This window comes from Netta rufina, assembly GCF_964035555.1.
Source record: "Netta rufina genome assembly, chromosome: 3".
NCBI classification, from domain to species: domain Eukaryota; kingdom Metazoa; phylum Chordata; class Aves; order Anseriformes; family Anatidae; genus Netta; species Netta rufina.
In genome coordinates this window covers 83,418,217-83,431,819 of record NC_140125.1, presented here as the reverse complement: position 1 = coordinate 83,431,819, position 13,603 = coordinate 83,418,217, and the positions used below count along the sequence as shown (strand labels likewise).

The following is a 13,603-nucleotide window of genomic DNA, read 5'->3' as shown; positions in this document are numbered from 1 at the left end:
CTGAGGTCTGCCTCTCAGCTGTGTGTATGCTGTGCTCCTTTGGCTCCCCAGCTGGGTTAGCTGCAGCTAAGAGGCTGCTTTTGCTTCAAGTGTGTGTGTGTGCTTTGCTCAAAGGTTTTTAATGAGGTTTTAGCTTTTACATTGGTGATAGGTTTGCAGGAAGCCAAAGTAAGCAGGAAAACTACTCAGCAAGGTCAAAGGCTGAAAAGTTCTCTCATGTAGAGAGAACTGTTCTGCCACATTTCAAGATAAAGATGGCATTAGATAAACTGCAGATTAGGAATAATATGTTGCTAAGCAATAACTTGCAAAAACTACACAAATTTGACTACTCAACTATTTGCCTGTCATCCAGAGTATTTCTTGACTTCAAAGAAAGTATTTGTGATTCTGTTAAATACCTTAAACAAAACCAATACCTAAGTAGATGGTTACCTTCTGCTCTGTGTTACATCTATGTTTTGAGTTCCCTTCCCTTATTTAGCACCAGGGGATTCCTCCCATTTAATTTCAATCCATTTTTGTCATAGACTTCTTTCAGTCTGCTACACTTTTTTTTTTTTTTCCAGTAGTGGTAGATGCACTCCTTAAAGACAAATGGTATACAGCCAAATCAAATTCAATAGAAATAAAAATTAAACACAATTGGAAATGTATTCCTCATTCAATTTGGTGGTTAATGGGAGGGCTGTTTGTTATGGAAATATATAGCCTTCATAGCCTACCAGGATTGAGAAGCAGGATTCTTGAATCATTACCAACTGTAACTACTCAAATGCTTATCCAATTCTGAAGTTGAGTACCACATGAGTCATAATTTAAAATAAATTTATAACATTTATTATAAAAAACAAATCCAAAACCTAGAACCATATGAGTGGGTATGAAGAAAATTAGCTCCATCCCAGCCAGCCCAAACCAACACGATCTCCACACCTTATTATATGCCATTTACATTATGCTTATGTCCCACACTATATAATACTTCTTCATTTAACCACCACGTCCCTGCCCATCCTTTGATATATACACAGATATCATTCTCTTAGTCTGCGGTTCACCTTTGTAAAATGTTCCTGAAATGTCCATGGACATAATCTTCATGACTTGGGTTCCATCTGTTATGGTGGTCACAGGAGAGGAGAGGTAGTGTGATGTTACTGGGTGCCAAAGCCAGCTCAGGTGGGGTCACTGCTGCGCTTGCGTGGCTTTTTGGGAAGCTCATTCTTCATCGGTTTGAGTGGTTCCTGCTGCAGTACTTCCTACAACATGCAACTCAAATCATGGGTTACAACTTAAGGGTCTATCCATACCAGTCTTCACCCTTCGTCCCTTTGGACCAGACTATCAGACTTAACTTTGCAATGGACTCCTCACCCTCACCCCTGCTCCTAACCAAGGGTTGCGATTCCTGTAGAGGTAGTGTTGCAGTGTGGACGTACTTGGAAGGCACAAGTCCCTCTGACTTGAGACACTGCAATTGCAGCCTGTCCGGTCAGCAGCACAGGAAAAAACAGCAAAGCCCTGGCAATTTGCCAGTCCAGGGACATGGCCTTTGCTGTTATCAAAATGTTCCCAAGCACAGCAAAACATGATGCTAAGTGCAGCAAATAGCAGCCGCTAGCAAGCACTAGACTCTAATACAAAAAAGCAAGCAAGACCTGTGGCAAGCACAGAAACCTGCCAATGAATAGCTAAACAGTGTAACAGCTATAAATCTGGCAGCTTATAAATCAAATCTGTTGTTATCTTGAGCGCCACTGGCCCCAAGTTGGGTGCCAAAAAGCACTCTGGTGGGTTAACCCCTGTAGGCAGCCAAGCCCCACCCAGCCACTCGATCCCTCCCTCCCAGAGGGATGGAGGAGAAAACTCTAGGGGTAGAAGAAAAAGAAAACTCAGGGGCTGAGCTAGAGTCAGTTTAATAGGTAAAGTAAAGCCGCATGCAGAAGCAGAGCAAAACAAGAAGATAGAACTTGTTTGCTGTCCTTGTATAACAATTGTGAGAATTAAAGCTGTGTTTTTGCAATAGAAAATACCACTAACCTTGCATATTCAAAAGTGATTGCGCAGGCACATCAGTGAGAAGTATGTTAGGCAGATAAGGGGACAGTGGAAGGTCCCACTGCCCCAAAATAAGGAGGATGGCTACAAAAAACAAGACAAGCAGTTGTGGAATCAGCAAAAACAAAACAAACAAACAAACAAAAGATCATGGGCCCTTCCAGTAATGAGAGAAGAAGAAAAAAGGGGAAAAATGAGAAATTACAGGTTGGTCAAATAAAATTGTACATATATGGTGTAGTAACAAGCATCAAGTAGGTTGTGAAGCTGTAGTACTCAGCCAGTGAGGAAACAGTGGAGGAATCAAGTGTTGGGTAATAGGGGATATAAGGTTATGATACACTTCTGCTGTGGGCTCCAGCTTGCAGGATGCCTGCTATTGCAATCGTGAATAAAAATGCTGCTTCACTGAGATCCTCACTCGAACCTATGTTATTGGTTGCAGATTGTTTCTCATATATATTGTTGCTTGTCAAAATGTTTGCTTGCTCTTTTATATATTTAAAGTCATTTTGTAAGGTGCATTTCCTTTTCTGTCACTGGAATTTCAGGGTCATTTCTTTCTCATGCAAACGTTTCTTTCCTTCCTTGTTTGGTCAGGCTTACAGCTCCTTTTTACTAAACACATGGAATCTGCCATGGCCTCATTCCTTGGCAGAGACAACTAGGTGCAATCCCAGCCCTTAAGACTTGTACTGTTCTTCCTCTTTGACACTTGGGTCCCTTACAGAAGGCACGACGACCTTTACTTAGACCTGATTTGCCTGTGTAATGGCCCTGACTTGGACCTCAGCTCTACCTCAGGGACCAGGTTCTCTGCTATAGGTAAGCTCATATGTAGTTCAGTTTTATTAAAATTAGATCTGGTTAGACAAATATGGTGGTTTCACATTGATGGTCAGCTAAACTCCACCACATGGTCCTCCTGCTCCCTTTCCTCAATACAACATGGGCAGAAAATATGATATAAAAAACATGGGGCTGAGATAAAGACAGGGAAATCACTAACCAATTACTATCACAGGTAAAACAGACTCCGTGTGGGAGAATAATATCCTTTGCTGCTTATTGTTAACAGAGTAGAGCAGTAAGACACTAAAGCAAGCTCCAAAGATCTTCCCCCCATCCACCCTCTTCCACCTCCTCCCCTCAAGCAGCACAGGAGAATGGCGGCTCCAGTCTATAGCACTTCATCTCTGCTGCTCCCTCACGGTCCCTCCCTGCCCCTGCTCCCCGTGGGGTCCCTCCCATGGATGCCGTCCTTCCTGAACTGAGCCTACGGGGGCTGCCCACAGGCAGCAGCTCTTCAAGCACTGCTCCCACACAGCTCCGTCCCACGGGGTCCATCCCCCAGGAGCAAACTGCTCCAGCACGGGTCCCCCACGGGTGGGCAGCAGCTCCCCCCGGACCCCCTGCTCCTGCGTGGGCTCCTCTCCACGGGCTGCAGCGTGGAGATCTGCTCCATGTGGGACCCATGGGCTGCAGGGGTACAGCCTGCCCCACCAGGGGCCTCTCCCTGCACAGGCCGCAGGGGAACTGCTGCTGCCTGCCTGGAGCACCTCCTGCCCTCCTGCTGCACTGACCTTGGGGTCTGCAGGGCTGGTTCCCACTCCTCTCTCCCAGCTGCTGTTGTGCAGCAGTTATTACTATATTTTTTCCCTTCCTTCAATCTGCTCTCCCAGAGGCCCACCCAACATCACTCCCTGGCTCAGCTCTGGCCAGCAGCGGGTCCCTTTTGGAGCTGGCTGGGCTCTGCTCCCAGGGGCCACCCCCGGCAGCCATCCTCTGCTAGCCCTTGCTGTGCAAATCCACAGCGGGAAAGGCACCACGTATGAGATAAATCACTCTTGGGACCTACATGCATTAGGGAGCTCAAGACCATCTTACGATCCACTTTTAAAACTCAACATTGGGTGTGGCATTTGGGGCAAACTGCGTGGCGCAGAACCCTAGTTATAAACTTAGATTAGGTTTAAAATAAAGGCAACTCTTCCCTTCTCTCCATTCCCTCCCTCCCTCCCTCCCCGCCCGGAACGCAGAGGCGGCGGAACGCCGGAGCCGCGCAGCCGCTTCCCGGGGCGGGGAGGGGAGGGGACGGCAGCGGCCGGGACCTTCCGGCGGGGGCTGCGGCGGGCCCGCGGGGGCGGCGGGGCCATGGCGCTGCCCATGGCGCCGCCCATGGCGCCCATGGAGACGCAGCTGCAGAGCATCTTCGAGGAGGTGGTGGTGAGGCCGGGGGGGACGGGGGCGCCGGCCAGGGCAGGGCAGGGCAGCGGCGGAGCCCCCCCCCGCCTCCTCCCCCGTGGGGAATGGCGGCCCGGGGTGGTTCGTGGCGTGGTGTGTGCCCGCGCCTCGCCGGCCCCTTTGTGTGGCAGAAACGGCCTCGTTGCGTTCCTGCAGCTGTGGCTGAGGAGATGCCGGGCTGGCGCTCTCGCTGCTGCTGTTACCGATCTCGTGGGCAGCAGTGAACCCGCCTCGCGGTGCTGTGAGGAACAGGCGGGCGTCAGGCCTTGTGTAGCAGCTGGAGAAGGCCGAGAGTTGCATCCAGGGGCATTTCTAGGCGTTGCAGTTGGGCATAATGGCATTTAAGAAAAAAAAAAAAAAAAAAGCTTTAAAAAGATAAACTGGGTATTCATAGATAATCTACTGCAAGGCCGTATGATCGCTTCATGGAATTTTAAAAGCAATGGACTTAAACTCAGGTGGAGCAGTGACTGTGTGTCCAATTGATTTGTGTAACCAAGTGTCCTGAAACAGGAGTGGGACAAAAAGCTTAGCAGGATTCAGAAATACTAGAAGGATTTCTTGGAGTGTGGGAGGAGAGCTGCAGTTACAGAATTAAACGATTTCTACAACTTTGGGACGTAAGCTAAGAAAGAGCCTAGCATAATAGGCTGCCCAGGGAAGTGGTGGAGTCACCATCCCTGGAGGTCCTTAAAAGACGTTTAGATGTAGAGCTTAGTGATACGGTTTAGTGGAGGACTTGTTAGTGTTAGCTCAGAGATTGGAGTCGGTGATCTTCCAGCTTAGATGATTCTGTGATAACAGAAGAAATGCATCCCCCTCTGATACAGTCCCATTAGAGCCCTCCTTAGCGCTGTGTCCTGCTGGTTAGGCACCCTTGGAAAACCTTGTCACAGCGGCTCACCTGGGGCTTTTCTCTTGCAGAAAACGGAGGTAATTGAAGAAGCTTTTCCTGGGTGAGTGCAATGTTAGATTTTTTGTTTGTGACTTTCTGTGTAAATGCATTTTTCTACTTGTACTCTTTCACTGTTGTAGTGCTAATAACCAATTTTCTCATTTGCATTAGTATGTTTATGGACACTCCTGAAGATGAGAGAACCAAACTGATCAGCTGCCTGGGTGCTTTTAGACAGTTCTGGAGCAGTCTTTCCCAGGTTAACATTTAATTTGTTGCTTATATATATATATATATATATATTTTTTTTTTTTTCCTGCCCATGTAGTAAAACCTTGTCTAGCAGACAAACACTGAAGCTATAAGGTGTGTTTCCAGTTATTCAGAGTCTGATTTCAGGTATGGCCCAGTAAAGAATATAGGAAGACTATGCAAGAAAAAGATCAGCTTTTACATTAGTAAGATTACATTAGTAAGATTACATTTTACGATTACATTAGATTTTACATTAGTAAGATTAGTTGTTCAGCAAAAGTTGTGCATTTCTAATAAAGATAACCAAGTGAAAGTAGTAACTGTTCAAAAATAACTTTTTTTTTTTTTGTAGAAGTGAATAATTAAAATGAAATGAAAATAATGTTTATGCTCAAAAATGACCTTTTAATAGTTGGATACCTCTAGGCATTCTTCTTGTAATGGGAGATCTATTTCATTTTCAGTCAATTTGATTATAAATGATACGGGAAGAACAGTATTAAACAGTTCTACTTTATTCTCTTCTGTGCTGAAAGTATGTGAAAAACAAAGTTGACTATAGAAATCAGTTTCGGGTATGAGATGAGACTTCAATGGGAACTGTTTCCAACATTGTATCAAATGACTTGTAGGGAAAACTGAATGTTGGACAACTGGACTAAAAACACTTTAAATTTCATTCTCATCTCCTGCCAGTTTCAGTTCTTCATGATAGGAGATTATATGAATGTTATGGTTTGTTTCACTACCCATAAATACATTGTTTCTTCCCTTTGCTGTTTTTTCAGGAATCCCATGAACAATGTGTGCAGTGGATTGTAAGATTCATTCATAGCCAGCACAGTCCAAAAAGAATTTCTTTTCTTTATGACTGTTTAGCAATGGCAGTTGAAACTGGACTTCTGCCACCCAGGTAAGTTAAGCCACAGTGAGTCAATAAATAGGATACTTGAAAGCTGCAGTATTGCAGGGTGCTCTGTGAGAGTGTTATTAAAGAATGTGAGAGCACATACATGCTCATAATCCGACATTCATTCTTGCATTATCTTCTTCTGCTAGGATGGTTTGTGAATCTCTGATAAACTCCGATACGCTGGAGTGGGAAAGGACACAGCTATGGGCCTTAACATTTAAATTGGTCCGGAAAATTATTGGAGGTGTAGACTACAAGGTATTTCCCCCCCCCCCCCCCATTCCTTTCTTTGCGAGAAGATGTATTGCTTTATGGCTTTGCTTTTATGCTTTTGTGCTGGTGAACTCCATTGTTTCAAAGTGTGCTTTGTTAATGAAAGAAAAAGGTAACTGAGTGAGGCCTGTTTTAATGCTTTTTCGTAACTGAGCTTTATGTTAATAGATAATTCTGTACAGATATGCAACTTCTCCTACTCTCTTTTCTAGCACACAATCTTCCATCCCTTTATTGGTTACTAAATATCCCTAATGCAGTTGCATAAGTGGTACATGCAGAAAAGTAATGCTATCAAGCAGTAAGGCTAAAGTTCTTGCATTTGCTCTGCCCCCTGTTGCTACGTAGGAAAAGCAATTCTGAGTCTTTGGCATGGTCCGACTCCAACAAAAGGAGCAGAAAACCATGCATATCTCTCAGAAGAAGACCGCTCCACAAATGTTGGTGGGTGTGTTAGAGCAAACCCATAATGCACAACATTGTACGTTGGGCAGTCTGCACAAGACGTCATATGTTGGGTATCTGTGGATGCACATCAAGATTTCAGCAGTTATTTTTTTTACCTGGGGTATGCCAAGATTGAGAAGTCCCATAAGAGGTTTAATGCCATTAGTGTTCACATTTTCCCTAGCACTCTGTCTGCTGGCACTTAGCAAAAACCATCTGATTTCACTGAAGATGCTGTCTGGTCGTATTCACTGTGTAATTTATCTGCCTGAAATGAAAAATATCCTGGAACATTAATTTTGTGTGCTTTCTTTTAGGGTGTGCGTGATCTGTTGAAAGTAATCCTAGAGAAAATCTTAACAATTCCAAACACTGTGAGCTCAGCTGTTGTGCAGCAGCTTTTAGCAGCAAGAGAGGTAGTTATCTCAATTTTACATGATGTCACATCAGTCTTTCAAATAGAGCCACTCTAGCTATCAGAGTTGATACAGATCAACAGCAAAGACCTGTTGTTTTCTGTTACTGTGTTTTGTACCTCATACGAGGAGCTTTTTGGGGATGCTGTTGTGCACTAAAATCCCTAAAGGAAAAGTCAGACCTCATGTTTGACTTACTGAAGTAAGTTGTATGAGATAAAATGTTGAGATTAACTACTTTCTTTTTTCTTAGTTAGTGAAAATACTATTAGTTTTCAACCTTTTATAGGCAGGCATAAAGGCATAGTTTTACTTGAGCTTAAACAGCCTAACTTACAACTAAACAGCTAACAACTAAACAACTAAAGCCAGATTTTAATCTAATGAACTATCAGGGTACTACTTAAGAAAAAGTATTTTAATCTTGCTAGTATTTATTTTTATGGATTGCCCCAGACTAGTAGACAGGCCATACCTTTGTCTATCTTATCCCAACTTTTTTTAACGCTGATACATTCTTCTACTTATAGGTGGTAGCCTACATTTTGGAAAGAAATGCATGTTTGTTACCTGCCTACTTTGCAGTTACAGAAATCAGAAAGCTGTATCCTGAAGGAAAACTTCCCCACTGGGTAATGACAAGATATAAAATCATATAATCTAGAGTTTTGTTTTACGGAAAACAAAACATCGTGTCTCTCTCTTTTTTTTTTTTTTTTTTGCTTAACAAATTTAAAGCGAAGATTTAGAATCTTTTAATGGCAAATTCTGTGTTTAGGTATGTCAATTAAAGGTATAGGCTTGTTGTGATGGGATCAGCAGATCCCTGTGTTCTTGCATGAAGTTGATGGCATAGTTTTGACCTCTAGCTTGGTGTTCAAAAGTCTTGATGCATTGAGTTGGGTTTGTTGAATACGTTTGGATACACAGGTCATGCTTACCAACCAGATTGTGCTCTTTCTGTAGTGAGAAAGAAAAAAAGCACTTTAAATTGCTGACTGAGATGGTTTTGTGTGTTTAAATTCAGTTCTGTGATAAATGTCATGCAATAAAAATGGTCATTGTTTCTATAAAGAATGTAATATTGATCTGGAAATAAAAAAATATGGTGCTTTATTGTTGTGGTATTGTTATCCAGAGATAAACAGAAATTCTGAAGTTTATTTTGTCTTAAAATCTTTGTTCCTAAATAGCATACACTGAAATAATGTGGTATATGTAAAAGAAACCATTATTATAAAGTTATTAACAGTTATTATTGCTCTCATTCAAGTGTAAAGTGAGAAGAGTGCTTCCTTCCACTTTACAAGGTTACATTTTTCTTTTTATGGTTTCTAATTTCTGGAGTATTCTTCTGACTTCTTGAAATGTGTAGGGAGATAGCTATTTTTAGTAGATTTCTGTGTATTTAACTAAAATGCATGAACTTTTTTTTTTTTTAGTCTTAAATAATCTGTATCAATATATGCAATTGATATTGCATATCTTTTCTCACCCAGTTACTAGGTAATTTAGTATCGGATTTTGTGGATACCTTCAGACCCACAGCAAGAATAAATTCCATTTGTGGTAAGAGAATGACTTGTATTCACTAAATATTTTGTTTTATATAACCTTTTGGGGCATATATTCATCTAAGCAAAATGATTCAGAGCTTATGTCTCGTGTAGTATCTTTCCTTTTGTTAGTTTATTTTCAGACTTGCTTCTCCAGTTTTTGCTTTGAAGGGGAAAATTGATATTGATGAGGTCAAAAGCATTCAAGTTGATAGCAGAAGTGTACTTCTTGTTACATGGCTGTGTAGTTTGTATCTACAGTAGACCTTAAGAAAATCATAGTGTTTCTGCATTTAAGGATTTTGAGATAAAACAGATCTACCGGCTGGTATGTTAGTTTTAGAATATTTTCTGATTTCAATTTCCATTGGAGCTTTTGTAGCTGCTCAGTTTCATCCCTATTGTGGCAAAGTTCTCTGTGAACTTTCTAATTCAGAGGAGAACAAAAGTTTGCTGTTTTAATTGTGATGCAGGTTGTGGTTTTCTTTAAAAAGATAAAGATGAAAAAGATAAAGATGTCTTCTGTTTGCTTTGAGAATTAAGTAACTTTACGACCGTTGCATTGTTTCTTAGCTCTTAGCAAGTGTTGTTGCAACTGAACTTAAAGAATGAAGAGATTAAGAGTGTAAAATCATAATGTCCCCAAGCATTTTGATTCCAAAGCAGTTATTTTACATGTATAAATTGAGGAGAAGATACAAGTATTTATACTTCTTGTTTTATGTGATAGTGTTATGATTGGTCTGGACAGCAGAAGTTATGGAATTTGAACTGAGAATGAGATTGAGGTCAAAGGTGGGGCACCTAAATTTAGATGGTTACGCACAGATGCACTAGGGGCTCAAGTCAGATGCTTGGTTAAACAATTATGTTATAAATATAAAATTATTATATATATAATATATATATATAAATTATATTATAAATATGGTTAAACAATTGAAATATATCCAAGGCTCTATCCTATACTATCTAATGAGTCTAAATTTATCCTACAAAAACTCTTGGTGTGCAATCAGCTGAATCACGCTGGCCTACACTGACTTAGTTGACTACGTTTCCTGCAACTGCAGGAGGAGCACAGACACTTGTATTTGACTAACATCATCTTGAATGGAAGCCTGCCCACAGGATTCTTTCATCCATAGGGGAAAAGAATAGGAAAAGGAAAAGGGAAAAGAATAGCTTACATGCTTAAACTAGTAATACCATTTTTGTTGGAAGGACCAGTGTCCTAAAAGTTAATCCGTAGGCCAAGCAATGGCATTAGAACAGTCTTTGGGTAAACTGAAAGGTCTTTGGGCACAGAGATTGCTTCTCTATAGATGAAATAAAACTGACAATTTGTGAAGCACTTTTTCTTTTTTCTTTTTTTTCTTTTTTTTTCTTTTTTTTTTTTTTCTTTTTTTTTTCTTTTTTCTTTTTTTTTTTCTTTTTTTGTGGTTTGGCATACAGTATGAAGTACTGTGATTTTCCCCCATGGGAATTAGTGTTTCTTTTAGATTAATACTTGCAAATACTTTAATTTTCAGGGTACCCAATCTGAATAGAAGGGGATTTAACTCCTTAGATACTTTGTTAGTTGAGAAGTTGAACTTTCTGTTGGGGAAAATAAAATCAGCTTGAAGCAATTCTATGGTAAAAAGCTATAAACAATGGAAATGTAAGGAGAGCATAAAAGTGGCTGAGGCTACTTTTTGGATCAGAATGATTAATGATAAGCCAATTTCACTGTTGTAGAATTCATGATGTTTCATTGCATGTAGGTCGCTGTAGTCTTCTTCCTGTGGTAAATAACTCAGGTGCCATGTGTAACTCGTGGAAGCTGGATCCTACAACCCTTCGTTTTCCTTTGAAAGGTCTCTTACCATATGACAAGGTATGCCTTATTAAGCATCTTAAGCCTCTTTATGTTCCAGAAATACAAAGGTTTTATATTGTTGGGGGAAAAAAAATCAACTGTGAATTTCCTATTGGTCAGCTAGGCTAGCATTGCAGTTGTAGATGTTTTCCCTGTGTTATCTATTTCAATGACCTTAAACTGTACGTGGAGGAACTTTAAAGTAGCATGTAGTGTAACTGCTGCCCAGGAGGCTGAAGAAAAATTTGTTTCATGTTCTTTGTTGGTGTGCGCTTCTGGGAGCAAGTGGGAGCAGAGAATTGATTGAAAAATAGTTTAGCAGTGAGGAGATAAAGAGAATGGGAAGGTGATTTCTTCTTTTCTGTGTTCTTTGTTATTCCATGGGAAAGATACATTTGCAATTCAAATGTAAATAGAAGTTAGCTTATTTGAAGTTAGAACTCTGGAGTGTGAAAGAGTGGTGTACTGAAAGAAGTTAACAATGTAAATGAACGGGACAAAAATCCAAGGTATCCCATCCCAAATAACCTAGGCCTCTAAGGAAGGATATAGAAGATCTAATGTCGCATGCTGTTCACAGTCCACAGCTATTTTCAGTTTAGGGGTTTCCTGAGACAAGCTTGGATTCTATATTTAATAACCATTTCTTTTCCCAATACTTGTTCAGTCTTCTCTTGAGCCCATGTAAACTGTTAGCATCCTCAGTATCCTTTTGACAAGGAGTTCTACCTTTCAGCTTTGTTGCGTGAGCTGTTGCCTTCTATTTGTTTTGAATCATGCTTCAAATAACTTTTTTTCTTTGAAGTGATTCAGATGTTGGAAGATACAGTGAGCAGTTCCATATCTGCTTTCTTTGTGTCACTTGTGATTTTTATGGATCTTGGTCATGTGCTTCCTCAGCTGCCTTACCTAGCTTCCTTTCAGTTCTTGATGGTCTTCCAGAGTCCTGCTCGCAGTTTTCCAAGGCTGTTTTCAGAAAGCATGACACCCTGTTACTGGTTTTAAAGAATATATTTCTATCTAGTCCCCATAACATCTCTAAAGAGTTCTAAAGAGTTGCAGTTATTTCCTTTCTGTTGGGTATCAGAGCAAAAAAGATTTGCATAAGTAGATCATAGGTAAAACACTTGTTACATTGTTAACTCAGTTAAATAGTAGTATTAAACGTCATCTTGAGGCAATATATGTTTGTATATGTTTGCTTTTTTTTTTGAAGGATCTGTTTGAGCCGCAGACTGCTTTGCTGCGCTATGTGCTGGAGCAACCGTATTCAAGGGATATGGTCTGCAATATGCTAGGTCTGAATAAGCAGGTACTGTACTGTGCTGTAACACATGGTTTAATTCTGCATAGAATCTGCACTATTCTTTTTCTCTTTTCTTTGCTATAGCTAACTAAGCAAAACAGTTTAGGTCCAGAGAGTGATTTTTTTTAATTATTTTTACTATTTTATTTTTATTTTATTTTTAATGAGATCATATTAGGTTAATTGGACACTGTTGTTCCTATCATTTGGATATTGCTTTACGAATGTTAAATTGAAAAGTAGAGATTTAAAATATGATTTTTTTTTGCATTGCTTTTTTTTCCTATAAGGCCAGCCTCAAGTACACCTTTGACAGACAGTAGGAGACTGCTAGCTCAAAAAATAAAAAATGGTTCTTGTTCCTGTTTTTAGTTTTCAAAATGTTGTATTTTGTTGTATTGGCATGTTACAGTACTACAATAGTGGAACGCTGGGTTTTGTTTTATTATGTTTTTTCTTTTTATACATTAGAATGGGAGGGCTTAGTCTGGCTTGGGGATCCTTGAGGCTGGCCTCATAGTCACTGTTTTGTCTTTTCTTTTTTTCTTCCTTTATTTTTGTTCTGTCCTGTCTTGTCCTGCCCATCCTCCAATGCTCTAGACCTTGAACATTGCTCAGGTATGTTCACAACCTTACTGTTGTATTGTGACTAACGATACGCTGGCCGCTTTGTAGCCACTGATTCCAGTTAGAGAATACATGTACAGTCAGGGCTTGAAATTGGCAGGACCATTAGACAAGGGCAAATTGTCAATACAAATCTCTTCAGATATGAGAGAGATAGCATAATACTCTGACAGTCAGTGGTCCTTTGGTCCTAAGATTTTGATTGGAATGGACTGCTACCATTACCTTTACCAGTCATAAGTACTTTTATTGCTGGAATTTTCAGATGAAGAGAGACTCTTAGTTCAAGACTTCTTTCCTTATGCAGGTGGAAAAACATCCACTGCACTCAACTGTGAAATTACAAAGCTGTAAATACAATCCTTGTTAATATATATAAAAAAAAAAAAAGCATTAGGAAGCCTCTGTAACAAACTTCCCAACAGGCAATTATAATATTTTTCAAGCTAGGTAAAACACAGTAGTGTGATAAGTAGTTCCTTAAAATTTGGACTACCTGTGGGGTTTTGTTTGTTTTTGTTTGTTTGATTTAAAAAAAAAAAAAAAAAAAAAAAAAGGGGCAAGCCTGAGCAAATCAACCAAGTAGACTTTGTTCAAAATTTGAAATGCACTACTATATTTACAGTTGATCCCTTGTTACAATAATAATTCCTCTCCTATTTAAAAAAAAACAACAACAACAAAAAAACACAAACAACATTTCAAGCTTTATAAAATGGCGTTGCTGTTTGCAATACTATAGTGAAGGT

The 13,603-nt window shown here is 40.2% G+C and overlaps 1 protein-coding gene across 3 annotated transcripts in view; it reads left to right on the top strand.

Annotated features, from left to right (window-relative positions):
* The first annotated feature begins 4,172 nt into the window (after positions 1 to 4,172).
* MED23 (mediator complex subunit 23) overlaps positions 4,173 to 13,603 on the top strand; it is a 37,293-nt gene continuing 27,862 nt past the window's right edge. Inside the window, exons 1-11 of one of the 3 annotated variants that reach the window (XM_084284676.1) lie at positions 4,173 to 4,281; positions 5,230 to 5,261; positions 5,372 to 5,459; positions 6,244 to 6,368; positions 6,515 to 6,626; positions 7,406 to 7,504; positions 8,035 to 8,136; positions 9,004 to 9,073; positions 10,827 to 10,939; positions 12,138 to 12,233; positions 12,828 to 12,845. In XM_084284676.1, the coding sequence (XP_084140802.1) occupies positions 4,216 to 4,281; positions 5,230 to 5,261; positions 5,372 to 5,459; positions 6,244 to 6,368; positions 6,515 to 6,626; positions 7,406 to 7,504; positions 8,035 to 8,136; positions 9,004 to 9,073; positions 10,827 to 10,939; positions 12,138 to 12,233; positions 12,828 to 12,845 (921 nt within the window). In that variant the 5' untranslated portion in view covers positions 4,173 to 4,215. Of the gene's footprint in view, positions 4,288 to 5,229; positions 5,262 to 5,371; positions 5,460 to 6,243; positions 6,369 to 6,514; positions 6,627 to 7,405; positions 7,505 to 8,034; positions 8,137 to 9,003; positions 9,074 to 10,826; positions 10,940 to 12,137; positions 12,234 to 12,827; positions 12,846 to 13,603 lie in introns of all 3 variants that reach the window. The other 2 variants (XM_084284675.1, XM_084284677.1) reach the window with 2 other exon arrangements.